This window comes from Cryphonectria parasitica, assembly GCF_011745365.1.
Source record: "Cryphonectria parasitica EP155 unplaced genomic scaffold M406scaffold_9, whole genome shotgun sequence".
NCBI classification, from domain to species: Eukaryota; Fungi; Ascomycota; class Sordariomycetes; order Diaporthales; family Cryphonectriaceae; genus Cryphonectria; species Cryphonectria parasitica.
Genome location: NW_024468917.1, coordinates 867,989 through 895,740, shown reverse-complemented (window position 1 = coordinate 895,740; position 27,752 = coordinate 867,989). Strand labels below are relative to the sequence as shown.

General features: G+C 51.9%; 10 protein-coding genes across 10 annotated transcripts; 3 read left to right on the top strand and 7 right to left on the bottom strand.

The window, feature by feature from the left end:
• Window positions 1–675: 675 nt before the first annotated feature.
• Window positions 676–4,714, bottom strand: M406DRAFT_353495 (uncharacterized protein). Its single transcript, XM_040922770.1, has 6 exons — window positions 4,518–4,714; window positions 3,205–4,160; window positions 2,249–2,722; window positions 1,812–2,095; window positions 1,555–1,745; window positions 676–1,372 (listed from the first exon to the last, which is right to left on the bottom strand). The coding sequence occupies exons 1-6, from the start codon at window positions 4,621–4,623 to the stop codon at window positions 1,014–1,016; spliced, it is 2,370 nt and encodes a 789-aa protein (XP_040771664.1). The 5' UTR covers window positions 4,624–4,714; the 3' UTR covers window positions 676–1,013.
• An 805-nt stretch (window positions 4,715–5,519) lies between these two features.
• On the bottom strand, window positions 5,520–7,228 carry M406DRAFT_348224 (mitochondrial carrier; the record flags this gene model as incomplete). The annotated part of the gene is made up of 3 exons (XM_040922370.1): window positions 5,520–6,229; window positions 6,330–7,079; window positions 7,155–7,228. 3 exons carry the CDS (start codon window positions 7,226–7,228, stop codon window positions 5,995–5,997), a joined length of 1,059 nt encoding a protein of 352 aa, XP_040771663.1. The 3' UTR covers window positions 5,520–5,994.
• Window positions 7,229–9,155: 1,927 nt separating this feature from the next.
• On the top strand, window positions 9,156–10,205 carry M406DRAFT_268212 (uncharacterized protein; the record flags this gene model as incomplete). Its single annotated transcript, XM_040917921.1, has 1 exon — window positions 9,156–10,205. One exon carries the CDS (start codon window positions 9,156–9,158, stop codon window positions 10,203–10,205), a length of 1,050 nt encoding a protein of 349 aa, XP_040771662.1.
• A 264-nt stretch (window positions 10,206–10,469) lies between these two features.
• Window positions 10,470–13,864, bottom strand: M406DRAFT_296089 (uncharacterized protein; the record flags this gene model as incomplete). The annotated part of the gene is made up of 5 exons (XM_040919227.1): window positions 10,470–11,581; window positions 11,646–12,417; window positions 12,469–13,063; window positions 13,112–13,594; window positions 13,664–13,864. The coding sequence occupies 5 exons, from the start codon at window positions 13,862–13,864 to the stop codon at window positions 10,684–10,686; spliced, it is 2,949 nt and encodes a 982-aa protein (XP_040771661.1). The 3' UTR covers window positions 10,470–10,683.
• Window positions 13,865–14,617: 753 nt separating this feature from the next.
• M406DRAFT_324448 (alcohol dehydrogenase) lies at window positions 14,618–16,817 on the bottom strand. Its single transcript, XM_040919871.1, has 5 exons — window positions 16,726–16,817; window positions 16,438–16,567; window positions 16,192–16,327; window positions 15,358–15,998; window positions 14,618–15,261 (listed from the first exon to the last, which is right to left on the bottom strand). The coding sequence occupies exons 1-5, from the start codon at window positions 16,744–16,746 to the stop codon at window positions 15,041–15,043; spliced, it is 1,149 nt and encodes a 382-aa protein (XP_040771660.1). The 5' UTR covers window positions 16,747–16,817; the 3' UTR covers window positions 14,618–15,040.
• A 622-nt stretch (window positions 16,818–17,439) lies between these two features.
• Window positions 17,440–18,745, bottom strand: M406DRAFT_334307 (uncharacterized protein; the record flags this gene model as incomplete). Its single annotated transcript, XM_040920924.1, has 4 exons — window positions 17,440–17,885; window positions 17,922–17,990; window positions 18,088–18,525; window positions 18,673–18,745. The coding sequence occupies 4 exons, from the start codon at window positions 18,743–18,745 to the stop codon at window positions 17,440–17,442; spliced, it is 1,026 nt and encodes a 341-aa protein (XP_040771659.1).
• Window positions 18,746–20,364: 1,619 nt separating this feature from the next.
• M406DRAFT_353492 (uncharacterized protein) lies at window positions 20,365–21,573 on the top strand (the record flags this gene model as incomplete). Its single annotated transcript, XM_040922769.1, has 1 exon — window positions 20,365–21,573. One exon carries the CDS (start codon window positions 20,365–20,367, stop codon window positions 21,109–21,111), a length of 747 nt encoding a protein of 248 aa, XP_040771658.1. The 3' UTR covers window positions 21,112–21,573.
• A 1,790-nt stretch (window positions 21,574–23,363) lies between these two features.
• Window positions 23,364–24,023, top strand: M406DRAFT_268380 (uncharacterized protein; the record flags this gene model as incomplete). The annotated part of the gene is made up of 1 exon (XM_040917935.1): window positions 23,364–24,023. A coding segment is annotated over one exon (660 nt), but the record flags the coding sequence as incomplete, so codon positions are not given.
• An 811-nt stretch (window positions 24,024–24,834) lies between these two features.
• M406DRAFT_267419 (PUA-like protein) lies at window positions 24,835–25,329 on the bottom strand (the record flags this gene model as incomplete). The annotated part of the gene is made up of 1 exon (XM_040917877.1): window positions 24,835–25,329. One exon carries the CDS (start codon window positions 25,327–25,329, stop codon window positions 24,835–24,837), a length of 495 nt encoding a protein of 164 aa, XP_040771656.1.
• A 413-nt stretch (window positions 25,330–25,742) lies between these two features.
• On the bottom strand, window positions 25,743–26,756 carry M406DRAFT_358294 (uncharacterized protein). The gene is made up of 2 exons (XM_040923857.1): window positions 26,580–26,756; window positions 25,743–26,344 (listed from the first exon to the last, which is right to left on the bottom strand). Exons 1-2 carry the CDS (start codon window positions 26,631–26,633, stop codon window positions 25,862–25,864), a joined length of 537 nt encoding a protein of 178 aa, XP_040771655.1. The 5' UTR covers window positions 26,634–26,756; the 3' UTR covers window positions 25,743–25,861.
• Window positions 26,757–27,752: the final 996 nt, after the last annotated feature.

Here is a 27,752-nt window from a genome sequence, read left to right as displayed (position 1 = left end):
TTATCTAGCTTGCAGGAGCTACAAGGATATCTTGTTAGCTATATTATATTATGCAAGCAGTTTAATCTACTAGCAGCTTGTACTGCAAAGAAGTATTCTTTGCATATATTAACAAGAGAATACTTCGTTTGGAAGAGTCTTGGGAAGAGGAAGGCTGAGTAGTGCTGGGGAATGAGCTTAGCCTGTTTGCAAGTGCAATGCTGCTTCGGAGCAGCTGCATAGTTAGCACTGCAATTTCTGGTTATTTCTGTAGAATTCTTGCCAGCTTTGCTGCTATTATGCAAGGTAGGATGATTATTATCCATAATGTTAAGGCTGCAGCTGGAATCTCGTTGCTTTTTGGAAGCAGCAGCTAGAATGTAGTATGGATAAACTTGGTAGTCTTTACAGAAGGCAAGAAGATTGGCTAAGCTCAAAAGAAGGTCTTGAGATATGGATTCAGAAGATTATGAAAGCGCATTAGCAGTAAACACAGTTGGATGTTTACAACAATCAACTACCTTCAACAATCAATTACCTCATATAGCTAATACAGCGAAAGGCAAGTGCTTTTAGCTTCTGCAACAACCTACGAACTTAACTTCCATATTAACAATTAGAACATTAACCCTTTAAGCTCTTAAAAAAAAGCGTATTTTCTTATACTCTTTCTGTATTCACAAGATACATCCATTTCGTTAAGGCATCTTATTATTTAGCTATTATCTTTAGCCCATTTGTTATCTGTACTATATCTGATGCATATGCTACTCTTTCCAGACCAGCTCTCTGCAGAAGATTTTTCTTTCTTCTATTGACTCCCGGAAGCTTCTGAGTATTTCTCTGATTTTTATACGCATCCTAATCAACCGGGTGGTCCACGTGCATCTTCGTGTTTCTGAGGAAAGCAGCTATTTCCTGGCGGATGGGTTGGGGAGGGAGCTGAGCGAAGCGAAGCGAGGAAATAGCAGCACAAAAGCGGGGGCGAAGGTGAGGAAAGAAAAAGAGGAATAAATGGAGCTATTCACAGTCTATTATAGGAACAAATGGCGCCCGCAACCGGAGTAAGCTTGCTTGCGGAGGCTCCACGGTATGCTCCTGGTATCTCGTCGCTTGCCAAGGTGCTTGTACTTCGGAATATCAAGTATTTTGGCGTCGATTTCTGTATCTGTGCTGTCTTTTTGTCGTCTGGTAGCTGGCATTTGCTGTCTAGCATGTAGTTGTCCGTGTCTGGAAGCTTCCGATCCTTGTCCGTTAGCTTCCTGTTCTGCGTCAACTTCATCTATCGCTCTCTGGATGAATTTCGTTTGGGAATGCTCTTTCAGATCATCCCTGGCGATCTTGAGAGCAGACGGGAAGTCGGTTGTTTCGTCTGATTCGTACCCGAAAAATGCTGGTCGGGAATGAGGTCAGTCTTCGCTTTTCTTTTTTTCCTTTTTTTTTTTTTGAAAAAGAAGAAGAAGAAGTAGTAGCTCTTAATACGAAGAATTGGTGATAATTATAACCTTGTGTGGGTCATTGTCTCGAAATAGAAATCATACTCTCATCAACAAGGTCATGCTTCCCGAAACGTACCTGGGTAGTTGAACAGCCACTCGTCGCCAATTTCAACTATACTTGTTGAGTCTATCTGAATGTTGAACGGGATACTCTTTTTCATTATGAGTCGGTGATTCTTGATGGCAGAGCTTCGATTCCTCTGTGACAGTTCCCGCGAAATCTTTCTCAAGAGATCTAACACTTCTTCGGTGCCTCTGGTATCGAGCCTAGGTTGTTGGGCCGGCATTGGAACTTTAATCGGATCCATTACTTTTTTGACTCGTCCCGCGTACGTCAACAACAGAAATGGCACCTCGAACCCTGCGTGGAAGTAAAAATGTCGATATCTCTCGTCATCGAAGATCTTAGGCTGCATCGCCTCATCGATTGCCTCGTCGCTCTCCCCTGGAACCACCCCGTTGAACCCCGTCAAGCGAAATAAAACATCGAGAGCAGTCTTAACGAGTTCTCTCGGCGTCTTTTTGTTGATACGCTTCTCTAGGCTGCCCATAGCAATTGCCAGAGCAAACCGGAGGGTGGTAGTCCACGTGCCGTCGTCGTTTTCGTCATGTTCAGCCTGTACTTGCAGTGTAGCGTCCCATAGTTCCTTGTATGTCAAATCCGTCAAGAAACTCCACTCCTCGCCATAAAAGAATGCAGTGTCCCTTGCATGCAAAAGAAAACGAGTCTCCCTCGGCGAGCGAGTCAGTGCCAGCATTCTTCTGCGCACATTCCCATTCTCTGCGGTAAATCGTCTCAGTACCTCCATTTGCAGATCGTTCGCGTTGAATTTCTGCTCTCCTGTGCCGACTCGAAATGAGACGCTGGCCCTCATTCGCGATATCTTCACCTTGGGTTTTTTCTCGTCGGATAGCCGGTCATCGTGGGATAGCCGGTCCTCGTTGAATAGCTGGTCCTCGTTGGATTGCTGGTCCTCGTTGCGTAGCTGGTCATCGTAGGCCTGAAGGAACGATTCACCCAGATTCAGCACAGACTTGAGAGCAAAGAAGATCCAAAGGTGGTCGTCCAGCCGAAAGATTTTCATGTCCTCCTTCGTTGCATGGGGCCATGCAAACTTGCCGCGCCTATCAGCCTTCTCCAGGGCCGTCAGCCACTCCGTCAATACCCCTAACACTGGGCCATGTGCAACCTCCCGATCTTCATCATTTTGCATGATGCTGGAAAATTGTGTGGCCTTCAGTAGCTGAAATGGTGTATCTGTGAGTGCTTCGGGTTCTAACCATGTCCATGGGTCGGGCGGCTCATTAATGAACTCCCCAGTGACACGGTAATTCGGTGCAAAACAGCCATTTGGCATCTTTTTGGTGTTCTGTATCCATCTGAGATGTCCACGACACACAGAGTAGATCCTTTCCAAGAGATTTTGAACTTCTGATCTCGTTGACTTGAGATTTCGAAGTCGCTTGGCAATTTCGACCAGGAAGGAGAAGGCAAAGCTGCGATGCTTGTCAGGGAATGATTTGAAGCGCTTGATCTTCGTACCGCCATGAATACTCACAAACTTGCAGAATTAGAGACAAGGTGTCCAGAAATGTCGCCACATGTCAGTGCCACCATCTCAGGGGTACCAAGTCGACTGGGTGTGCGTATTCCGCTCGAATCGCCTTGAGCTGGCTTTGTGCCATCAGACTCGAGTGAAGGCTCCGTCAGAGGAATGGCGCATACAGAGAGAATGTGCTCCAGGTTGCGGCGAACCATGAACTCGATATGGTTATCAGGTGATCTGTCAAACCTGCCTACGGGACTGGTATATCTAGTCGATGATTTTTCCTGGTTGTTGTCTGAGCTGTCCTTGTTGTCACTCCGAAGTTGAGAGATGAAGAGGTCGGTCGGTTGTAACTTTTCTTCATTAAGAAATTTGTCCACGTCGGCATCACATGCGGGAATAACGAAGTTCTTCCAGCTTTCTTGCGATTGATCGAGTTTGATCAACCTGAAAGCTATGACGAGTTCCATCTTTCCCCCGGGCTTAATATTGTGACGCCAAGAGTAAGGGTTTTTGGGATCCGAACCGGGGAATTTCAGGGCTTCGCCATTTTTGAAAATGGTCACAACAGTAGCAGCGGCGAAGGGGGGTGAGCTCCTAGATTCTAGTGACTCTTCGCCAGCCTGATTGGATGAAGGTGGTCCTGCTTCTGTCGATGAGTTTTGTTGTGCCCCAGTCGCCGGAAACTTATGGACGCAGACCCAGCTATATCCATGAGGACCGATGCGACTGGAGTATGCTTCGGCTTCGTCGTTGGAGTCGGCATTGTTGAATGAGTGATTGTTATCAAAGCAGTCAAGCTCTCGAATCAGGATATGTCCGCTGAACTGAAACTTTGCGTTAAAAGGCCTTTCCCCCAAGTTGCGAACTGTGGTTTTCTGCAACACCGTCCCGTTATGAACCATCCACTGTATCACTATTCTCGAACTTGGCAGTTTGGGGTGACGATCAGGAGAATTCCTATATTCGTAACAAGGCCATCGCCAATTGAGCCACTTTTTGTCAGGAGATCCCGAGTTGTTGCTCATGATATCGCTTAGGGGTCTCTCGAAGACGATGCCAAATCGTTCAGCCTGCTCGACCTTTTCTGTCAAGTCGTTCAACCAATCCATCCTATCCTGTACTTGATACGGAACTGGGGTCCACGCAGGCACCCGCAGGGCATCAACACGATCAACGCAAAGCATTCCTGACTTGCCGACGCCTGCTCCAAGGAATCGGCTGAGTTGCATTATATTACCAAATGCGTCCACGGTCGCAGTTGTACCACGGTCTCCAAACGATGCATAGCAGTTTTGCGCATGGTTGGGTGAGTGTTTCCAAACACCATGCCCTTTGTCGTTCTGTAGAGTGGTTCCTGCTTCTTGGTCCATGCCCTCTTGGCCTGTTGTTTCAAACGGACTTAGAATATTGAGAGATACGCACTTCAGGCTGTCTTTTGAACAGAAGAGAGGAGTAGGAAGAGCGAGCAGGAATGAAGCTGAGAACATACGTTTGATACATCCCACATAGTCTTTCGTGAGAAGGTCCTCCGCGTCATCCCAGAAGACTGAGTCCTCGCCTCGCGTCCCGTCCGGGACACCAGGCTCCACGTTCATTGGGGCGGTGGCGATGATAGATCTTCCTGGTTATAGAGCTCCCAAAAATCAGATAGCTCGAGGGTGACGACATGAAAGCTTTACCAAGGTCTGTCTGGCTGGGAAGTAGAGCGTAGTTTGGAAGGCTGAGAACTCATTTAAATACTTGAGTACTAAGTAGTTATGATGGGAAACTGGCGATATCACATGTATATTCATTGATTACGGCCGGATTATCTCCGCCTTCGGTCCTACATGCGAGGACGCGAAGATCTCACTCGCATTGGCGTGCAGCTGCGTGGCGCTCGCAATGTATCTCGTGCTCTGCTTTGATTGGAGTGTTTGCGATTCAGCTCAATATTTGCAACAACTTCAGGAAGGACGTTCTTGAAATTGCAATATATCACATTTCCTTTGCGGCGGTTGCTTACTCAACAGCGCATCTATTGAGGCAGATTCCCTCGAGTGACAAGGCTCAAGGAAACATGTGAAAAAGCCTTATTCTTTTGCGGGAGTTGCATTCTCTGCCTCTTACGTCTTCATCGGGGGGACGAGGGGAAAGGGAAAAAGGAAAGAAGGCAACATTGAGATCCGTAAAGGAAATGGGTCGGAGAATGAGGTTTCAGCGAGGCTCGTAGATGGTTGTAGAAGAGCGGGCTATTTGACTCCTCACTCTATGATTCCCCTTACATGAACATTGAAGCGAAACAGAAATGTTTCTCCGGCAGAGAAATTTCCAGCTTAGAGATAATGGAAAAGTACGAGAATGCCCACCTCAGGTTTGAAGATTTCCTTACAACTTCGGATGCCAGAGTACTATGTGGCAGTACAACACCACCTTGGAGCCTCTCGTCTACCAGTTGACGCAAATGTACTTACAGATCGCAGCATCCACCAGTTTGATGTAACATTAGAATACAGCGGTATCAATTTTTATTGGCACGGTGCATCCCGTGATGATGCAATGTAAGTAGACATAGCCATGCCTTCTAAAGTCTAATAATTGTCTTCGCAAGCTTATCTGACCCAGATTGTGGCTTGTCCCCATCAGCCGCCCTCCCTCGGGGCATCGGCAGCTCGTTGTAAAGCCTCTTCATGTTGCTCAAGTAGGACGGTCGACTCAATGCTCAGAAACCTTGTCACAAATATCCTCATCCCGAAAGGATCTCTTCGATACTTGTTCTATCCCGTCGTACACGGGGCCATCGGGGTTGTAAATGGTACTGATGGTCCCAGAAAGTAGCGCTGTGGTGGCCTTCCGAGGCCATGGAACATGGCATGCTGCTGGTGCCTTCCCCATACCGGTCATGATTGGGTATCCTCGCGGTTGTTTGTCGTCAACATTGTCGAAGCCTCTCTCTCCCCCTCTTTATTGATCGTTATGCTGCGGACTCAGAGGACGACCTCCTGCGGACCAAGACTGACGAGGAAGTCTCGTGTCATCTCGAAGCTCAGCCAGCTCGATGCCATGCTGGGTGCCACCTTCAAGAGGTTCGGCACAATACCCTTGTACATTCCCTTGATGCCCTCCTGGGCAATGATCCGGGACATCGCATCACCTATTGATTTGTATTTGTAACCCATGCCACTCATGGTGTTGATTTGAAATCGCCGGCGGAGCACATCACTGTCTCTTGTGTCAGCCTGCGCGCACGCACACACACACAGATTCGTGTCTTCCACCTCGTTGTACATCTGCGTAAAAACATCTAATGGTCGTTACTCACAAGGGATAGGTGCAGGTCTGCGCGACCGCACCAGAAATGGCACCGGCCAGAAGCTTCCGCACGTTATTAGGGTTCTTGTCGCCCTCTGGGGTCAGAACCTTGCGCACGTGCTCGTACACCATGAAGTTGAGGCCGACGTATGGCGCGACACCGGCGACGGTGGGAACGATGCCTCTATACAAGGCGAGGAGGCCGCCCTCAGTCTTGTACATGGTGACCATGGTCGCCCACATGCCAGGCATCTTTCCAGTATGGGGCCGCGACCCAAGGTCCGCGAAGCTGGCTGTCTGGATCGAGAGACGGGTGCGCACGATGTCGAGCGGGTACGTGAAGGTGACGGACGTGATGCCGGCGAGGCCACCACATGTCAGGCGCATGAAGGGGCCCAGGTCGGCGCCAGGGTACGTCTCGAAGAAGTGCCGCTTGTAGAAATTGTAGCTGCCGAACTGGACAGCCGAGTAGGGCACAATGCGCACACAATTGGTCCCGTTGCCGCGCATGAAGCCACGCCAGCCCTCCTCCTGCCACATCTTCTTGAGCGCTTTGCCTACGGAGAGCTTGTACTCCTCGCGACCGGCGGACTGGACTTGGAAGAGAATCTTCAGGCGCTCGAGGGGGGAGACGACAGTTCGAGACACGGCACCGGCGACACCGCCTGCGCAAAAAGCCGCGACCACCGGTTGCGAGATGAAGAGACGAAAAGAGTCGAGGGGGATAGGAGGAGGTTGTGGAGGAGAGGTGGGGAGATTACTCGTCGGGGTCTTTGCAGCATGGTCAGTTGGCTAGAGGCGCAATGTTGGCAATGTGCATTCAAAAGCAACAAACACATAGAAAACAAGGACAACAAACAAGGCTGCAGAACAGAGAGAGGAAGGGGAGGTTAAGCTTACAGTGGCCATGATGACTATCCTTCACACCAGAAGCTTGACTAGGATTACAGGACTAGGTGATATGTAGTGTGGTAAAGGTGTTGGTGACAGCGTCACTGGGGAAGGTTGGGTTGGACAAAAGTCGTGTCGTGTACTGTGGGCATTCCAAGCGCTTGGAGAGTTGGCTCGATTTGGTAGAAGGTCCAGAAAAGAATGTCACAGGGCAGGGAAAGACGCAGTCGTCAGATGGTAATCTTCTAGGAACCAGGCTGAAAAGGAGAAGTAGACATCGTGGGGTTCGTCAGGAGGAGGTGCGATGTCGCTGGAGGTGTTCATAGGTGACTGCTGGTCGCTGACATTGGATGCTCTGGGGGCATTGATGAGTTAGCCAGAAGGGCAATGTGCTGATTGGGGTCCAGGAGAGAAGTAGATGATGATTGTTCAGAGCGGAGCATCATTCGTACCTCTGTGGTGTTGTTCTGCAACGCGACTTGAATGGTTCCTGACACACTGGCTGGCCTGAAGGGGGCTTCTCGGGTGCAGAAAAAAAGAGCCCTGACGTCAAGTTGAACTTTGGAGGAGTATAGTACTCAGGAGCATCCCCAAACTGAGCTGCTGGTCCAGGGACTTTTTGCTCCGTCCGGCTGGCAACAGACGAAGCCAGGGGGAGGAATCCAAAGAGGGAATGGCTCCACTGTAATGCTGCAAAGGATTCAACCGATTCAGCTGGGAAACATTGCCTGGAGGTGAAGTAGTGGCCAAGAGTGATTTGTGTCCAAGGAGATATACTTTAAATACCACACGCGACAGTGGAGAGAAGGCAGAAAGAAAGAAGAAAAAAACAACTCATAGCCACACCAAATCCCAATCAAAGACAGCTATTCTAGTCTCGGCTTCTAAAAGCCTCTGCCAACCATAATCCCATAGTACATAGTACTACGGTATGGCCGTCCATAACCCTGGGCTAGCGTCCCCTGTAGCCGAGGACCCCCTGTTCATTACCAGTCTTGAGTGCTACCATTAGTACTCCGGTACATCTGTCAGTGCCTGCGCAGCTTTAGCTTGTCACATTACCATCGGGCCTGAGCCTCTTGGCTGACCTGTTACACATCACACTTCCCTGCTCACAACTCCAGGGCCAGACATAAACACCTGGGAGGATCCTCCAGTCATTTGTCTCACCATACCATATGTGACTTGTAGAGCAGACCAAAAAGTGACAATCTCCTGTCAAGTGGGAACTTTTTCTTTTTTTTCCGCCGTTCCCATCAAACGGGCACCAGCATGAACACGGGCCAGAATCCAGGGGCGAGCGAAGAGGATCTGCAAGATGCAAGTCATCCACCTGAGCTCACTGAGACAATGAATGCCATCGCCAGATGATCCGTCTTACTCAGAAGATCTCTCCACCAGATTCCCACATCAGCACATCCAAGATATCCCGTGTGCTTTCTCTCTCTCTCTCTCTCTCTCTCTCTATCTGTGTGATTGCAGAATTCTCACCCTGCCACCTCTCAAGAGGAGGAAGGGGAGTCATCAGTGAGAGCTTATTCAGCTACCTCAAGCGTCCGCTGATTGGCTGAAAAGCAGTGGTGGATTGAGAAGATCGACTTCAACTTAACTCAAATGAGAACTCTTAGCAACACTACTCAATTGTAACGACATTGACTTGCCAGAAATTGCAATTGCCCATTGATCAATTTATTTTTCTATAGTCACTACTCACATCTCGGATCGTGGCTAGACCGGGAGAAGGATAGGCTGCTGGTCGAACTTCAACGGGCGTACGAAGCGAGGATCCAAGCACAAGAACGTCACGATGGTTAAGAAACCCGCGCCCAAGTCAGGACCAAAATCAGGCTCATCAAAGCCACGCCCGGCAAAGCAGACCGGGAAAACCCCGAGCGGAAAACAAACTCTCGAGTCCGGCGGGCCCACCCATACAAGTGAAGAGCAAATGCGTCAGGACACAGCACACCAACAAAAAATTCTCAATATCTTTCAGTCTACGTTCAGTTCCGTCCTGTTGTCCTCGGGCTTCAACACCCTGCTTCAGGAAGTCAAGTCTGCCCTCTTCAGTCGTGACTTTGAGAAGGCCTTTGGTAAGGAGGACTACCTGGAGGCATACGCTGCGCGATGGAGCCCCACGAGAGCACTGTGCTATGCTGCCGTCCTGGACGGGATCAGATCACACCTAGAGCAGCTCTGCGGCAGGCAGCCTCAGCAGGATGAGGACGGCGAGGGCGGTGACGAGAGAGCCAGGGCGGTGCTCAGGGTGCTGGCGATAGGAGGAGCAGCGGCAGAACTTGCGTCAGTCGCATCGCACCTAAGCCGCCAGCCTCCAGAAACAGCTGGGTCGATAAGTCTACTCGATGTCGCCTCCTGGGCAGGCGTCGTCGACAAGCTTCAGACCGGGCTGACAACACCGCCAAAGTTATCCAAGTATGCCAGCGCAGCGGCCCAGGCAGCAAATACGGCGTTTGTGACGCCCTCTAGGCTACAAGATGTGGATTTCAAACAACATGACGTCCTCGCCCTTAGTAGAGAGGATTTGTCCATTCTCATCTCACCCGATTCCTCCTCCTCCTCCTCCTCCTCCTCATCCCAGTCAAAGCCCGTACTAGTCACGCTCCTCTTCACCCTCAACGAGCTCTTCACAGCAGCCGGCATTGGCAAGACAACCACATTCCTCCTCACCCTAACCTCCGTCCTACCTGCCGGGTCTCTTCTCCTCGTCGTCGACAGCCCCGGGAGCTACTCCGAGACGACGGTCGGCAAGGAGGCAAAGCGCTACCCGATGCAGTGGTTGCTCGACAGGGTACTTCTGGGCGCGGAACAAGATGGGGAGGAGGAGGAAGAGGCGGCGGGCTGGGAGAAGATCGAGGCCAAGGACTCTGTGTGGTTCAGATTGGCGCCGGAGCTGAGGTATCCGATCGCGTTAGAGGATATGAGGTATCAGATGCATTTGTATCGCCGGGTCATTGGGAACGGGAAGATAGACGGCTGAGAGAGAGGATGCCAATGCCGGAAGCATTGGACTAAGAACTAGCAGAACAACATTCTAGCGAGACAACAGACGTGAGGCATGCATGCTTTGTTGCGCTAGCGCTTGGCAGTTGTAAAAGAGTAAACAAAATACTCGGAAAAAACACTGATACGTACATGATCGCTCCATGCGCGAGGTGGTTATGACCGGGCAAGACTTTTACTCTGTTGATACCTGATATCATCAAGCCACTCATTCTCTCATTCGAGGAGGCACCGTTCCTGTAGGTTTGAATATTGATCTGGTTTCTGTGTATAATCTAGTGTGCTGTGTACGTTGAGCGCAATTGTGTTTTGACCGTTTGCTCGAAAAAGTCCATCCTAGTGCTTCTGCAGCTTCAGATGCTGTAATGTGTATCAGGCTAGGCTGTCTCCAGTCTACCACTTCACAAGCCATGTGCAGCCTCAGGTCTTCGTCCTCCGGCTCCGTACTGGGTCTACTAAGCCCATACAAACCTCTTGATATTATACCCCAGCGTCTCAAGTATACCCACGTTCTTCTTCGCCTCTGCCAGGCTGACAATCTCTCCCTCCTCAATGATACTCTCTCGCTTCGCCTCGGCTGCCCCGGAGACGGGCTGATTCACGAACGCCAGCCTCTCGATCTCATTACACACGCTTGTCACGAGCTCCGTCTCGCTCATACGGCTCCCGCTGGTGCTATTGCTGTCGGCTATGGATGACTTGGCATACGGGGCCTTTAGAGCTAGCGTCTTGGTCTCGGGAGCGGGTGGTGCTTTTCGGTTGAGGAGGCCCGTGAGGCGGTTCTGCACGGCGTTGGGAGGGTTTGGCGTAGACGTTTTGGGGTCTTGGGCGGTCGAGGGCTGATCGGTGCCCCCCTTCACGCTGGATAAAGATCGGGTGTTCACGCGGCGGATGTCGTTGGAGCCTGGCTCGTAGGTGACTACGAGCCCGATATTTTTGCGCTCGTCCGTCTGTGTGGATGAGATGGTTGAGGTGATATATGTGCCAAACTTGATGTGTGTGACATGGCTCAACTCCACGCGATCAAACGATGAGACCTTGTCCAGGTTCCAGTCGAACCGGCACAGGTACATCGCGGTGTCGGTGAGTAGGAATACAATCTCTTGGAACGGCGTGGCTGTGAGACTGTTGGTCACCGCAGGACTCAAGAACGTCCAGCCACCGATAAATTCTTCGCTCTCATCAGACACGACTCGCTTCTGGCAAAGCTCGATGGCCTGTTCTCGCATCTTCTGAATGGATACCGCAGGATCCTTGGTCATCATGTTGGCTTCAAATTCTTCAAAGACGAAGGAGGTCACGTTGCCAAGGAGGAAATCGATCGTGGCTTGGAGAAAGAAGTCGTTCACCATGCTATTATCCCATCAGTCAGCATTATCTTATGGGATCGCATCGTAGAGGGGTAGAAGAAACTCACCCGTTGTAAAATCTTGTCAGGCCCAGCCCAGCATCCGTCAACGCACCCCTATAATCCCTCCTCTTCGTCCTGGTATAATCACCCTTCATAGCTGCGGTGGAGGCATACTGCTTGGAGATTGCATCGCCATTGTCTGCCCACAGCGTGTTGAACCACGAGTTCACCTGGTCTTGTTGCGCCGACATGTCGAAACCCTGCGCCTTAAGCTGTGAATCCAGCACGTACTTGGCAAATGAGCTCTGGCAAACGTTTGTCCTGTCCAGGCAGTCCATGCAATTCGTGCGTACCACGCCCTGCTGCTTGGTTTGTATATTGCCATCCCGTTCGATAGTGCTGCCGAAACTGTCGAGCTGGCCCTTGAGAGTCTCGATAAGCTTTTGGACGTTTTCGAACTTCATACCCCGGCAGGCGTCGTGGAAGTCGAACCACTCGAAAGGAATTCTGCCGGCTTCGTTTGTCTCCTCGTTGTATTTCTCTACTCCTTTCTGGTATTTCTCGCCGATAGGTGCCTCAACACCATGTTTTTCAACCAGGTTAGCAATCTGAAGAGACCCATACTCTTTATGTAGTCTGTCAAAGTGCGTCTTCAGCGCTCGGAAATTTGCCTCCTCTGAGTGTTGGAATATGGGCGAGGGTTTCAACGAATAGGGGCTTTGCGTGAAGAAGACCGGTATGCTGCCTCTGACTTGAAGGAAAGAGTGCGCCTCGGAGTTGGGATCGGGAGTCTTGTGAGAAAGAATCTGCTCTGTTTCCACCGAATTGGCGCAGAATCCTATGGATCGATTAGCTGGTGTCCGTCTGTTCTTGCCTGGATGCGACTAACCTTCATCATCAATGCCTCGCCTCAGGTATCTTAGTCCAGCCCGTTTTACGGACCGCCGGGAGATGATAGTGAGATCGAACTGCTTTTCTGATGACTTCAGCTGCACAGGTGCTCCCTCATTCGGAGGCGATGATGGATTCGACTCGGTGCTAGTCGGCTTCGCAGCAAAGTCTCTCATCTCTACAGAGTCCTTGAAGTCATCCACCTGCAGTGGGTCGCTATCGACTGTGAAGGTCCTCTGACCAACAAATCCCTTCATTAGCGGCAGCGCCAGTGAGTCTGCACCCGCGTCGATGAAGGGCCGTGCCACATTGTGGTTCCAAAAGTACATCGGGTCAACCTTCTGGTGCAGCGGCACATCTGGCTGCGCGGCCCCTCGTGGCTGCTTCGCCATGCTGCGCGTCAGATCGTAGTCATACGAAAAATAGTAGCTCTTGGACGAGCCAAACAGGATCTGCGTCGTGCGCAACAACTTCGGCAACAGCGTTGGCGGCGCCAATTCCTCCTCTTTGGCTTCCTTCACCGGCACACCCGCAGCGTCTGGGGCGGCCTTATCCTCGCTTGTCGCTGCGGGAGACTGCGGGTTTGCAATTGCCTCTGCGCCTGACATTGCATCCATCTTGTCCTTGTCCAGAGTGTTCACGGCCTCCTCCGACCGGCTCATACCCATGTTCCGCTTTGACTCCTGCTGCCAACCGCTCTTACTGAACCAGCGCTGTGCGAAACGGCCATAGCTGCCCCGTCGAGACATCACATCCTGAACCACGCTTCCAGGGGCTCCCGCCTTACCGGCAGGAGCTTTGCCCTGGCCCTCTGTCGAGACGGGCTCGTCATCGTCGGTGGGCACCTCGTCGCTCTTGATAGACTGGGCGTCAAGGTCTATGTCCGTGTCCGTGTCTGCGTCTGTGTCTGCATCGGACTCATGGCCCGCTGTCTCTCCACCGGTCTTTACGTGTAAATGTGTCGCAGTCTTGGCAACAGACTCATTCGCGTCGTTGTACGAAGAGCAGGGTGTCAAGGCAACTTCGGTGATGACATAGACGGGCAGGCCCCGAATAGATGCGACCTGCTGGCGGCGGGTGATGGAGACGAGGTAGCTGAAGCGGGAAACGGTCACCAGGCCTAGCTATATGTGAGGACTATGATCTCGGCAGCGACGGGAGAGATTCCAAATCTGCGCATGAAACGTACCAACAATTCCGAAGGCCTCGAAGGACGAGTTAGGCTCAGACAAGTCCGGAAGGGCATCTCGAGATGCAAACGAGATAGCGGCATCTCCATAGCGTATCTTAACCGGCGAAGACGACCTCTGTTCTTTCCTGGTAGACAAGGGTTGTATGAACAGTCCGTCTACCGCGGCAGCTATAATCACCTTGCGCGCGAGGGAGGAGGGCATCTTTCTCTTGCGTCGCAGGCAGCGAAATCGGGCATGGCAGGAGACAAATATAGGATTGAGAAGAAGATAACAAAACTAATAGTCTAGGTATGCTAGATGGGAGTCGTCATGGTGTATATTAGTCTAGGAGCTGTTTGTTTAGCTCATATGAGAGGTGCGAAGGTATCATAGTATGTTGTGGTTGGTCATGCTATCAGGCCAAGCACGTCTCAGATGACGATGTTGAGGGACCGCTCATGGTGGGGCAGAGGTATCCCGTAATACCTCTGGTAGTACTACTGCAGGCATGACGTACCTGGCTTGGTTAGGCCGCCTAAGTACTTACTTAGCGGCTTCGGAGACTGCAAGCTGGGTTAGTGGGTCACCGTCTACTTGCACAGAAGTTGGGGGCTCGCCATTTCCTCGAAATGGAATTCGCGAACTTCGTGACAAATACAAAAAGAGAAAAAAATAAAAGACGACAATTGTTTCGAGACAAAATCCAAGTAAGGGCTTATAGAGGTTATCTCTTCCAAGGTGATTAAGTATGGATCAGATTCTCTACCCCTTGCTCCGTCTATCTGCACAGCGGCCAGTTTGTGAGCCGAGGGGACGGTTGGTCTTTGATGTGCTGTGACCCTTAGTGGAGGACCTTGATGGCTACAACACTCTGACCTCATACTACCTTTTCTCTACCTCGCCCCTTCTTCACACTCACTCTTTCTCTTCGTTTTCTGTTGTTCTTCTCTCTTCTTCTTTTGTACATTATCAATGCATTATGTAACATCACAGTTTCATTTCCCAAGACATGATCCTTCTTGTACGCAGTTATATTTGGCATTCTGCTCCTAACTTTTCGAACTCAATACTTATACATAAGCAGCACGGTGCAAGGTCGCAACATCTGCCTGACATTTGACAATTCTGGAATCCTTCCCGTCAGGTTTCATCCGAAGCCACATCATCTGTGGCACGTCTAGATTGACCGAGAAAGAGGTTTCGTTCTCCCGAATGTCGATCCGAGGTCGCTCCTCGTCAGAGCATAGCCCTGATCGGGCGGCCTTGACGCGGCCGTGAGCGACCGAACTCAAATAGCTAAAGGGGACAAGGGTAGTGACGAGAAATGATAGAATGAATACTTCCCCTCATCTCATCATACGTGTACGGGTGGTCTGGATACAGCTTGACGAAGCAGAACTACTTACTCCGCATATCAACCACGGCACGGATGCAGTCACCCCCGTGCATGGCCTCAAAGGCGCTATTAATCTCGGCCAGTGTCTTGCGGTGCGTGATGAACTCGTCCACCTTGAGCCGTCCCTCGAGGTAGTCAGTCACCAGGCCTGGCAACTGGGATCGGCCCTTGACGCCACCGAAGGCACAGCCGCGCCAGACACGTCCGGTCACGAGCTGGAAGGCTAAACAAGAAAGATATGGCTTTAGCACATGGACCTGTGGATGGCCTCGAGGGAAAGGGGCTCCGGGGGTGGCCTTTGGGGGGGGGGGGGGCTTACGCCGTGTCGAGATTTCTTGACCCGCTGCAGCAACTCCGATGACAATACTCTGACCCCAGCCCTTGTGGCATGCTTCCAGGGCGGCCCTCATGACGCCGACGTTGCCGGTACAGTCAAAGGTGTAGTCGCAGCCTCCGTCCGTCATCTCGATGAGCTTGTCTTGGATGCTCGTCCCCTCTGGCAGCTTGGACGGGTTCACGAAGTCCGTCGCACCGAACTTCTTCCCCCATTCCTCCTTGTCCGGGTTCAAGTCGACGATGATGATCTTCCCAGCCTTGTTCACCACTGCACCCTGGACAACACTCAACCCGACGCACCCAGCACCGAAGACAGCGATGTTGGAGCCCTCCTCGACGTTTGCTGTAATCCTGGCCGCGCCGTAGCCCGTGGTAATACCACAACCCAGGAGGCACGTCTTTTCCATCGGGGCATCCTGCTGCACCGCCACGACGGAGATGTCGGCCACGACGGTATACTGCGAGAAGGTCGAGGTGCCCATGAAATGGAGCAGATCCTTGCCTTTGCACTTGAAACGCGTCGTCCCGTCCGGCATCACTCCCTTGCCCTGGGTAGCCCGGATCTTGCCACACAGGTTCGTCTTGCCCGACTTGCAGAACTTACACTCCTTACATTCTGGGGTGCTGCAGGTGTCGACGTCAGCGCTGCAGTCTCCCGCAGGACCTCCACTGCTGAAAAGGAGGGGTCGATTGAGACCCCCGAGTTGATCTACTTGGCCGGGGAGGGGGCATGAGGGGAAGGGCAGCAGGAGAGGCCGAGACCGCCGAGCGGCCCAAGGCGTAGAAGAGAAATGCAAAAAGAAAACCAAAAACTTACTACAGCGCGACGACGTGATCGCCAGGTTTCACATTTGTGACGCCCTCACCCACAGACTCGACGACACCGGCGCCCTCGTGTCCAAGGACGATGGGGAATGCACCCTCTGGGTCCTTACCCGAGAGCGTGTACGCATCTGATCATCCACTGCAGGTCAGCTCTGGGCGTTGGTCTATCCATCGCCCTCGAATCCTTGAAATTATGTAGAGCCGCGCGACATTGCAGAAGTTAGAGGGGACTGCTGACCTGTGTGGCAGACGCCAGTATAGTAAATCTCAATGCGCACCTCGTGAGCCTTGGGCGGCGCTACCTCGATGTCCTCCAGCGTCAGGTCCTTGCCAGCCTCCCAGGCGACGGCCGCCTTGCAGGTAATTGTCTGGATAAATAAGCTTCAGCTGGTGCATCTCCTGCTGTTATGTTCTTGGACGCCATTCACATGATGGACACCCTCGTGCCATCTGGATAGATATGTAGGTGTTTTGTTTCTTTCTTTCTTTCTTCTTCTTTTGGCCCGGAAGGGGGGGTAGGACATACTTTTCCCGCTGTTGACGACATTTTAATCCGTTGTTCTTCTCTCTTGACCAAAAATTACCAAGTCTCAGAGAGGTTCGTGAGTGCAGCGTCACGATGTTCAAACCACGAGCTCTCAATCACGAGTGTGAGGAGTCAGGTGGGAGGGGGGTCCATTTGCACGTTTTGTAACTTTTGGATAATGTGCATTTTCCCCAAAACACGTAATGACAAGTGCCATTGCTTCCCACAGATGCTGCATGGCAGTCGCCTGATGACGCTCTTGGAGAAATACCCAGTCAAAGTCTATTGCAAAGGCGCAACAAGCCGTTCGGCGATATCACGGCAAGTTTGGTGGGTGGCTTCTGCTGATGTATCATTTTCCCAATGGTTGTGCATCTTTGGCAAGCTTTTGCCACCACTTACCGCGGCGTATTCTATTGGTTGCAGTGCTGCTTGCACATTCATGTCAAAATTTGTTAATATCAAGTGCAATGTAATGAATCATGATATTTTCTCATTTGAGGATTGCCCTGTTACCATACGGCCCCCTTCTGCTCTTCCCTAGTGACGGCCTCAGATGTCGTCATCTGGGTCAGTGTCACAACGTCTCAGAAGGAATTGTACAGTTCGAAAATCAAGGCCTTCTTTATGTACAAATCTCCCAGTCTAACATCGTTTCCCCCACCTGCAGCCGATATCATCCCGCTACCTCTAAGGGAAACGGCAGGTGCTTCTCTAGGAGATGTGAGAGCGGGCCCAGGCACAAGCGTCACCGCCAAAATCACTGGGGCTGTTCTGGGTGGCAACACCGCGCTCGCGCCTGGTAAAACCGTAGCCGAGGGCGTGGTCGTTGCTAGCATGGGCCTCGTTCTGGTAAGAGGTATCGGGAGCGGCACCGCCTCCCATGGCGCGCTTGCCGGCGCATGTGTCGCCGGCGTGGTGCCAGTCGTTGGAAGAGGGCTTGGAGAAGCTGGTTTTGTGGCAGGAGTAGTTCGGGACGGCGTATGAACGGTCGCGGTAGCCAGGGATCTTGTCGGACGGCGCGCTGGTCATCGCGCGCTTGGCGGCGCAGGTGTCACCGGCGGCCTGCCAGCCCGTCGTGGGGGACTGAAAGTTGAAAAGCAGATCCTGGCGCATCATCTCCATGTTGATGCCCTCCGGGACCTTGTTGTTAGGCCAGGCTGGCTCGCCGTCAGCGCTACAACCGTGAGGCTTACCGCGGCGGTCCCAGTCAGTCTCAGCATCATGGTTGACAATGGGGTAATCAGCCTCGTAGCAGGCACGAACTGGCAAGTCTTGTTAGTCAGAAGCATCATGTCCCACGGATTGTGACTTGTAATTGAAACAGGTGAGGTAATTTTAAGCACTGGGCAGGTAACGCACTGTAGTCATCCTCATAGTTTCCAGTTCTCTTGACAACCTCAGGCTCAGGTCGCTCATCCTTGCGGTGACCTACGGCATAGATCCTGTACTTCTCTCCAATGTGGACATAATCGCGCTTCATCCTGGTGGTAGGCTTCTCAAAGCCTCGAGGACCAAAGGATGACTTTTTCTTGTTAATTGCTGACATGAGGGACTCCTGGACATCATCCAAGAGTTTGTTATCAGCAGCTGACTGGAGCTCGCCCTGGCTGATGATCGACAGGGTCTCATCATCGCCTTGACTGGCATATGGCTGTGGCTTTCCATCCTTTTTGATGGCACCTGGCTGGTCCTCGTCGTCCTTCTTGATGGCAACATGCTTAGCTTCACTTTGATTAGCAGCCTCAGGTTCCATCTCTTTGACAGCATGGCCAGCCACCTCCTTCTTGTTGGGATCTACTGTAAGAGCACACAATTTTCAGTTCCAGTCAATCTTGCATCATGAGGTATCAGAAGGTGTACAACACCAAAGAGAGGGGTTGATGTTGTAGCACACGCGTGCAGTACGCGTCGTACCAAGATGGGAATGTCGGGTATGTCACGTACCCTGGTTTTCCTTCAGGTCCTCAGACCTCTTGGAAGCCATCTGGCTGTCAGCTTTGTCGTCTTGATCGGACATGGTTCTGATGGCGCTGGAGTGTTTCTTTGAAGTTGGTTGAGGATGGTAGTGTATTGTCGGGACTGATGGGTGCTTGTTTGTTTGGAGCCCTGGAGTTGAGGGGTAAGGAGGACAACAAATGTTGGACTGGGTGACCTTTCTCCCTGGGGCTTAGTCATGAGTAGCAAATGAAACTCTAGAAAAGATGTCATCTCCACACTTGTTTGCGGTCGTTCAACGTTGGGGTTCGGAAGGCAAGGCTCCAGCGTTCAGGGTTTCATTCGTTGGTGCTTCCTGCCTCCTAGTATTCTTGCTACTACTAATAGCCTTCTTTTCCCACGCCCCTCAAAGGTGCTCTAAACCTCGTGTGCATTGTAAGAGAAGCGTAACTCAGAGATCTTGTTCAATATCCTTTTCTTTATGGCGCAGCCTGAAAATAATTCCGCCTCTCAGTTTGCAACATAGTAATGAGTGCTCAGCAAACCTCCAGCAACGACAACGTCTATCCAACGATCTTTCTTGAAATATATTTCAGATATATTGTTTTTATGAAAGATGTCGTCATCTTCACCTCATGGTAGCTACTTGATTAATCTTGCATCGCATTGACTTTTCTGTCATGAGCTTTTCTCTCGGAATCAGCTGCTGCAAAGTCACAAATTACTGATTTACTGCAAATGTCTCATGCAAACAACACCTGCATTCTGCAACGATTTCATTTGCCAGTGAGAAAAATAACCTCCAATAACTCATGGCCTTTGGTTATCACCATTGTCCATCAATCTGTGCATTTTCTTGATCGTACTGGATGTGCTACGAAGGCGACAGAGGCAATTTGAGCAGTTGACCATAGCCATCATGCGAAGCTACTTTTCAAGAGAAGATACAACCTTCTTTGGGACTATAGTTCTGAACCAATATGAAGCATTAAGCACAGCTTCAGTGGCGTCGCTCAATCATGTTTGCCCCCTTCCCCCAGGTCCTGTTCCACGTTAGGTAGTGGAACTCTGAGTAAGTGTAAGAGGGTTCAATAGGGAATCCTTCCCCCCCGGGGGGGTCGCCCCAAGGAAGAAAAACCACCACAAGAACAACAATGTGACTAGGATACCAGACACATCACAGACGTCAGCCATTTTTATCAAGACCTGAAATACTATCTCATCTGTGACCTGCAGGCCCAGGCACAATTTTTTTTGGGAAGGTCAACGTATGTGTCCCACTTAACATGCATGAATCGCCTCATTCCTCTGACTCTGGGCTTCCATAGGTATCGCTCAGATCGCTAGAATAAGAGAAGAGTGATGTAGTCTCGTCCTGGAACTTTAAAACTATTAGCACATTCCCTGCTTGCTCACACCGGCATGTTGTCAACATCGAGGAAGGCGTCACAGATGTACGAGGATCAGTATCACGTGAACTCTTCTGAATGGCTCAAGATAGCAATTTAAGTGGGGCCGTCCACGCTTACCGGCGTGCGGAAACTTTCTCAGCCTCAGCGCCCAGCTGAGAATGCGTAGACAATCCACGCGTTGAGAAGGTCCAGATCCTGTTTCAGTGAAGTTATCAGACCTCAGACCTCTCTGACCACGACAACACCATTCCCAACTGTGCAACGACATACTCTCAGCCAGGGTGACAGTATGGCTACGGCCTCAGGTGCAGGCGATGACGATACAGGGCGTCGAGATGTCGCCGCATCCGAAGACATGAACCTCAGGCAAGACCCACCACCAAGGCCGGTGACCACTTACGACACCCCAGAGGAGGAAGACGAGATCGAGGACCAAGTTGTCGCCTGGGTGGAACGCAGCGAGAATTCAGCTTACCTGCGATCATGGGACCCGCGACCACTACGCCAGATGCCGCTCCTGTCGTCCTTTTGGGGGTACGACGAGGACTGGTACCGCAATAAGCTTTGGAACGAGGCACTGCACGTCACTCGCGTGGCGGGCCGGCGGTTGACGCCCGAGGAGCTTTCCTTATTCACCTTTCATGTCTCCAAGGGGGTTGTGGCAGCCTCCTACGACCGCCCGTTCGCTCTAGGCGTGACGGCATTTCTCCTCTGGCGTGGAGCCGCGACATTCAGAATGCCCTTTTACCAGCCCAAGTTCGTTCGCTTCGCCCATCCTCAGATGACTCGGCTTCCGTTCCTCACCAGTATGGCTTGGCACGGCACACGAATAGGCGCCTACGGAGCCGTCGCTTACGTTGCATTTGGTCTGTTGTCCCAGCGCTATCAGACCTACATGATGAATACGTTTGGTGATGCCGGTCTGGAACATGAGCTCGGCCTGAAGAAGCTGGTGGAAGATACGCAGGACAACTTGCAGCGTCTGGAGAGAGAAGCTGAGAGGAGACGCCGGCTGGGTGGCCAAATCGATGAGTAGCCTGCATTTGAAGCCGAACCTCGGCACTCACCGAGGCTCACGCTTCCAGTTCCTAAGTTGGATCTCAGCACCATGAACATACGAGAGATTCCCATCGCCCCTATTAAGCATTCCCTTTGTTTCGAACAAATTGGCTGTGGGCTCCTGTGACCATCCTACGCTGTTGGCATGGGGAGAGGTCTAATCCTTCAGCCACGCTCGGCATGGTGAGATGCAAATTGAACATGCAGGTGGCCGAGGATGGCAGTGCTGGGGTACATTTCGGGAGGTGTGCTGGATTCTGGATTTTCAATGCATACAAAACAAGTCTGACCCCTCCGCCACGAGGCCTCAAGATTGGTGTCAGCTGGGTGCCAACAAAAACGAGGCTTGGGAGGAGGATATTTTGGCGAGCGCGGAGGCAAGGGGCTAGGCTGGAACCTACCCCTCCGCAGTGCCTGCGGTCCATCACAGGCGAAGAGGAGGTCCTAGCGATACAAAAATCGGGTTAAATCAGATTGTGGCGGAACTATCCCGGCATGCCAGGATAGATTCAGGATCTCAGCATCCTTGTATCGTCCTGAAGCAGAACTCGCACTTAGCCACGGATGTGCCGCACGCCTCGGCGCAACATGACGATGCCACAACTCTTTTGCCAGAATTGCAAAAAAAAATTTTTTGGTGGAACACGACGGTGTGCTTGAGGAACGTTAGCTACGTAAACAAGCTAAGTTTGATATTATGGTTAATAGCTACTGTTGCTAGACCACTGCAATGAGATTACCAGAATTTTCAGACCTGGGTCATGGTCACTGGTCGCGGTCAGAATCTTGTGGGCGGCGGGCGGCGGGAGGGAGGCCAACAAATGGCCCAACTGTACATCTTGACCAGATTAAGGAATTTCTGGGGTAATTACATAAGTCGGAGGGAGTGAGAGAATAGGAGCCCCTGATTAAGCTCGTGGGTCCGCCGGCGGCCCTTGTCACAACCAACAGCGATCAGAAGAGCACAGTTGCAGATACCTCCTCGGCCTGCTGCTACGTAGCATCTTCACATGGTCATCGTGAACATACGGCACCCGTGGATCCGAGAATGACCTGTTCAACCTCCACGATCCAATCGTTCGTAGCAGAGCTGCAGTTTTGACACATCCCCGCGTTGGAGAGATCCCGACAAGCTTTCAAGGTTCAACAGAGTCACCCTGCCCCTGCCTGAGGATCTCCGGTGTCAATGAACGGAGAAATACAGGGCCTGCATGAAAATAGCATGCATGAATGTGGGTGGCAAAGGTGTTGTTCTTTGTCAAGAGTGGAGTCTTTGGACGGAGGAACAAGATCTTGTTTACCAATGGCCAGGGGCTGGCGGCTGCAAAGTCGAAACAGGCGGGAGTCGGCAGATGCTCACAGCTAGGTAAGGATGTTTGGTTGGTATGCGCCGCCTGCTGTTGGTCATCCACTCAGCGCTGGCGTCCATGCGTTGCAGGCACGCAGGCAGTGCAAGGGTGGGAGCCCGCCGCCACTGAACGGCGCTTGTGAGCTGGGATCGTCAGGGGAGGTTTGCCGCCCCCCCCGTCGGTCCAGACAAGGCGTCGTCTCGCATATGCCAGGAGGGGGTACTTTGGTGTAAGACGATTGGTCCAACCCCCTAGGCCCACACCTAGCTTCTCCTGTTCACAAGTTCAGGGGCTGGGCTTCCATTCGACCTAAGCTTCTCCTGCAGCCTGTCATGGAGGGGATGAACAACACTCTTCGGGCAACTCGGAAATCCTTTGTTTCGTTTGTTTTGCGTACCATAGTATTTACCCTGTAAGTAGACCGCCTCCCCTGGTAGAGAACAAGACCCTTGCCTCTTGGAGCCTCAGGGGCTCAAAGCTCTCGTCCAAAGACTGGTTGTGGCTCCCAGCAAAGCCTTAATGCATGGACAGTGTTTCTCCACAATTGGTCCGATGTTGACTGGTGACTGACAATCACATTATCCCACAAAGCCGATTCTGCCTGGACTGGGTGAGGCCTCATGGAGCGCTCTCGAGGTTGACAGGTATTAAAGCCTCGAGTCTCTCGTTTTCCTATCGTCCACCATCACCTGATTCCGACACCATCATCTTCTTTCTCTTCCACCCTTCCCAAGATACCCGAATCTTGAGTTTAGAGCCTGGTGCTTCTATCCTTTCCCTTCACACCATTTTTGTCACTTTTCTTCTTTTTCAAGACCCCAACTCTCATTTTTAGGAGTCTTCACACTTCATTCTGATACCCCCAAAATTTCCACACAACATGGTTTCCCTCACTCAGAACCTCGCCGCTGCGCTGGCGATTTTTGGCAGCACTGCGTCTGCTCACATGATCTTGGCCAACCCTGTTCCCTACGCCAAAGATACCATCACAAACAGCCCTCTGTCCTCGTCCGGGTCCAACTTCCCGTGCCAGCTGACTGGTGATGCCTCCACATTCTACTCCACGAGTGGCCTCTCCAACACTGCCACCGCAGGCGAGAGCATTACCATGTCCTTCACAGGCTCTGCCGTCCACGAGGGTGGTTCTTGCCAGGTGGCTCTCTCTACAGACATGCAGCCCTCCCAGACTACACGGTGGTCTGTGATCCTGTCCATCGAGGGTGGCTGCCCTTCCAAGGACGGCACATCCGCGTCGACCTACGACGTCACCATCCCCTCGGACATCCCAGCGGGCACGTACAGCTACGCGTGGACGTGGACCTCGAAGCTGTCGGGCACCCAGGAGTACTACATGAACTGCGCCCCCATCACCATCAAGGCCGCCTCGGGCTCCAAGGCCCGCTCCCAGAACATTCGCATGCGCAGCGACGCCCTGGACAGCTACCCGCCCCTGGCTGTGTACAACCTGGCCGATCTCAACAGCTGCAAGTCCACCCTGAGCAGTGACCCCACGTACCCCTTCCCCGGCGCCACTGTCGACCACGACGCCTCCGGCAGCAACAAGTACACTCCTGTTGCCATCACCGGCTCCGACTGCTTTGCCAAGGATGTCACCTACAGCAACAGCTCCAGCGATGACACCGGCTCTGCCACCACCAGTGCGAGCTCCAGCACTGCCACCGAGGCCAGCACTGGCGACAGCAGCAGCGCTGCCGCTTCCTCAGCCTCCACCGAGGCCGCCTCTGCCACTGGGGGCGGTGTCTTCGCCACCAGCTCTGTAGCCAGCGCTGCCGCCCCCACCGTGACTGGTGCCGGCTCTGGCGCCACCGGCTCCGGCTCTACCGGCGCTTCCGCCACTACATCGGCCTCCACCTCCACGAGCACCGGGTCCTCCTCGACCAGCAGCTCTGGAACATGCACGGCTGGTGACTACGACTGCGCCTCCGACGGCAGCTCGTACAAGATGTGTGTGGCTGGTGGCGAGTGGTCCGTCTCCATGTCCATGGCTGCCGGTACTGCCTGCACCCCTGGCACGTCCTCGGGCTTGAGCATCAGCGCTTCCTCTCGTAGGAAGTGGCGCTTCTTCCGCCACTAAGCTGTGGACATTCAAGCGAGAGAGAGAGAGAGAGAGACACAAGGATGACAACAGGCTTGTGATGATGAAGACATGGCATGCATTGGGAAAAGGCTTGGCTTCACGACAGGCGCAACAGGGCTGGGCATTGGGACGAACTTACTGCACATAGTTTTGTATCTTTAGAACTGTACTTTACACAGGGGAACTTGGACACAATGGAACAAAGGCTTTCCACACCACTTCTTTTCCCCAACTGCTAGTGACATGACAATGTTTACCCAAGTAGCTTACAAAGTGCTCTCTCCTGTGTTTTTCTTTGTGGATAAATGACTTCAAACCTCTCACACAGAACCATGCTCTCGTCTCCAAAGTCATGCCCGCCCTCCTGCTGCCCATAGAAACGAATGTGGCCTTCCCGGTACGCCTCATAATCGCCCTCCCCCTCCGCCAGCGCAAAGTCCTCCGCCACGTCCTTGAACCTGCACTGCACAAACGACAGCGTCTTCATGACGGCCGCGGGTCCACCGCTGCCATCCAGGATCACAGACAGGTCGCCCACGCCCCAGTGCAGAGGGTCCGGGATGGGCCACGAGGTTGTTGCGGTTTTCTCGCCTGCTAAGGCAAGGGCGAGGAGTTCGTCGGTGGCTTGGGGGTTGCTGCCGCCGAAGTTGAAGACGTCTTTGGGCGCGGGTAGGGTGCGGCCGAGGGCCTGGGCGGCTTTGGTCATGAAGGCCTTGATGTCTGGCCGGTTGGGATCGACTGCTGACATTTTGCTGTGCGATAATCTTTTTTTTTCTTCTTCCGGGGGGTCTGATGAGATTGATGTGATACTTTTGAAAGTCAAATCTGGCTCTGTCCACGAGGAGAAGAAATGCAATTGTGTATTTATCAACTTTGAGTATTAAGTGAGGTTATTTCCTTTCGTCATTCGGCGAGGAATATCGTTTACTATGTCAGCTTCAATGCAGCCAAGAGGCTAGTCAAGACTCAAACTCACAACGGTGAGCCGAGAAAAGTAAGGAGTTAACATGCTTCTCTTTCTTGGCAAAAGCCACAAACCAAGGGAGCTGGAAACGGCCTGCTTTGGAATATGTGTTTCCGGTTTAGCGACACCATAGTAAGTAATCAGTTACACCAGTGCGGGCAGTACAGTATTCAGAATGTGCCCCAATGTATACATCATTGTATATCTGCCTACATGTCTACACTGCCAGTCTCAACACCCTCGATTGTTCCTCATATATACATCCCATAGCCAGATATTCCCTATTCGTTTAGATAAAAACAAAAACAAGAACCCCTTAGTTGGGTCCGATGTAGTCGTAGACCAGCTTCACCTTGGCGACCTCGGAGCCCTTCTTGCACACAATGTGCCTCACATAGTGCCTCTCACCCTTGATGACCTCAAACCCGTGGACCAGCTTGGTGACGACGCCCGAGTCCATGGTGTTCTGGACGAGGACCAGGTCGGTGGTTCCCTCCTCCCAGCCCTTGGAGAGGTACTCGTCGTCGAGCTCCTCGACCTTGACCCACTTGCTCTGGGCCTTGCCGTTGCCGAACAGCGGGTGCTTGACGTCGACCTCGGTGACCCAGTCCAGGACGCGCTCCTCGGTGGAGGCAGGGCCCAGCGAGGGCTTGATGCCCGTGTCCAGGTGGGTCACGCCGCCCTCCTCGTAGACCTTGATGCTCAGCTCTAGACTGGCCGCGCTGATGGCCTTGCGCTGGATCCAGCCCACGCCCTGGATCTTGAGGACCGGGTCGTTGTCATCCGACAGGGACTTGTTCTGTTTGATGGTGTTAGTGTACTGTCTCTGTGTCTTCACAGTACCTATAGTATGTCCTATATTCGTTTTACGTCCACCCCGTACATTTCGAACATGAACAAGTCTTTATTTTTCCGGTCTGTATTGGATTTTCGGGGGTTTTGAGAGGGGGGGGGGGGGTTGTCCTTTAGCGAAGAAAGAAAGGAAGTTTGATAGCAAAGGAGAAAAAGACAGATCTGAGGGTTCAGATACATACCAGAGCATATTTGCCGTTGAGCGTCTTCAGTGTGACATCAGAGGGAGCCGCCATGATGGATGATCTCGGGGATGTGTCTCGGGAATGCAAAATACACCAAGTACTTTGAGGAATTCAGTTTTCAGAAAAGACAGCAAACCACAAAACCCTTTCTTCGTACAAAGAGAATGATATTTTCGGTGAGATGATCAGATGAAATTAGGCTTCCGCAAGACAAAGGAAGAATTAATATTTTATATGTCGACGCGCCCAAGACTGGTTGTCGAACATCCATGATAAGGAGCCGGACGGAGGTTCGGGAGTGGCATAAGCCGACGCAGGCTCCAATAGACGGGGACGCATGAAACCCGATGCAGGGCAAAAAATGGAGGCGAGTCTTCGCCCATTGCGTAGACACAAGCCTCCAGTAGTCCTGTCAAAGCAGAAGAGTCAAGAATAATTTCCCCAATCTCATTTGCCCCCTGGAAACGCACGCTGGGCTCGCGTCCTTGGGGGTTGACCCGAAGGGGCATGTACTCAGACAGCCCGAGAATCGACGGGTTGGTGCCATGCCCCGACAGGAGATGGACACATGATGAGATGTTTCCAGAAGTGTCTGTTCTGTAGGGACGTAAAAGGAAGCTCTTGCGCTCTTTGATGCTATTCTGGGATCGGAACTACGTCAAGCATGATGTAGTGAGCACACGAGTGAAACTGTGCTATAGTGAATCTGCTGTATGTACATATCCCCCCTGCTGGGCGGGGCCACATATGATGCCTATAAACGATCCGTATTCAGCATTTCACGGTCCCCGATATGATAGTATCGCTCTCGTGAGATACCGACAAAGATTCATTACATCTAATTATGCACAATATTTTCCATGCTGCTGATCGAGGAACAGAAAGCCAGCATAACAGTACCAACAATGACTTGCAAAGAGAATGCGGGAATGAAATTGATACCGATAACCAGGAAAGTAGTCTTAATTTATATTCAAATTGGATTCACTTACCAAAGGGGAGAGGACTCGGAGACTCTATGGGAGCGAGGAAGATCTCTACGCGTAAGCCACAATTTCTCAGGCCTACTTCACCGGCGTGGTTCCTGGTAGGGCTGGTGCAACGAAAACAATACAAACACATCCAGGGCTGCAGTGGCAGGATGTCTTCAAACTTATAAGGCTACTCAGG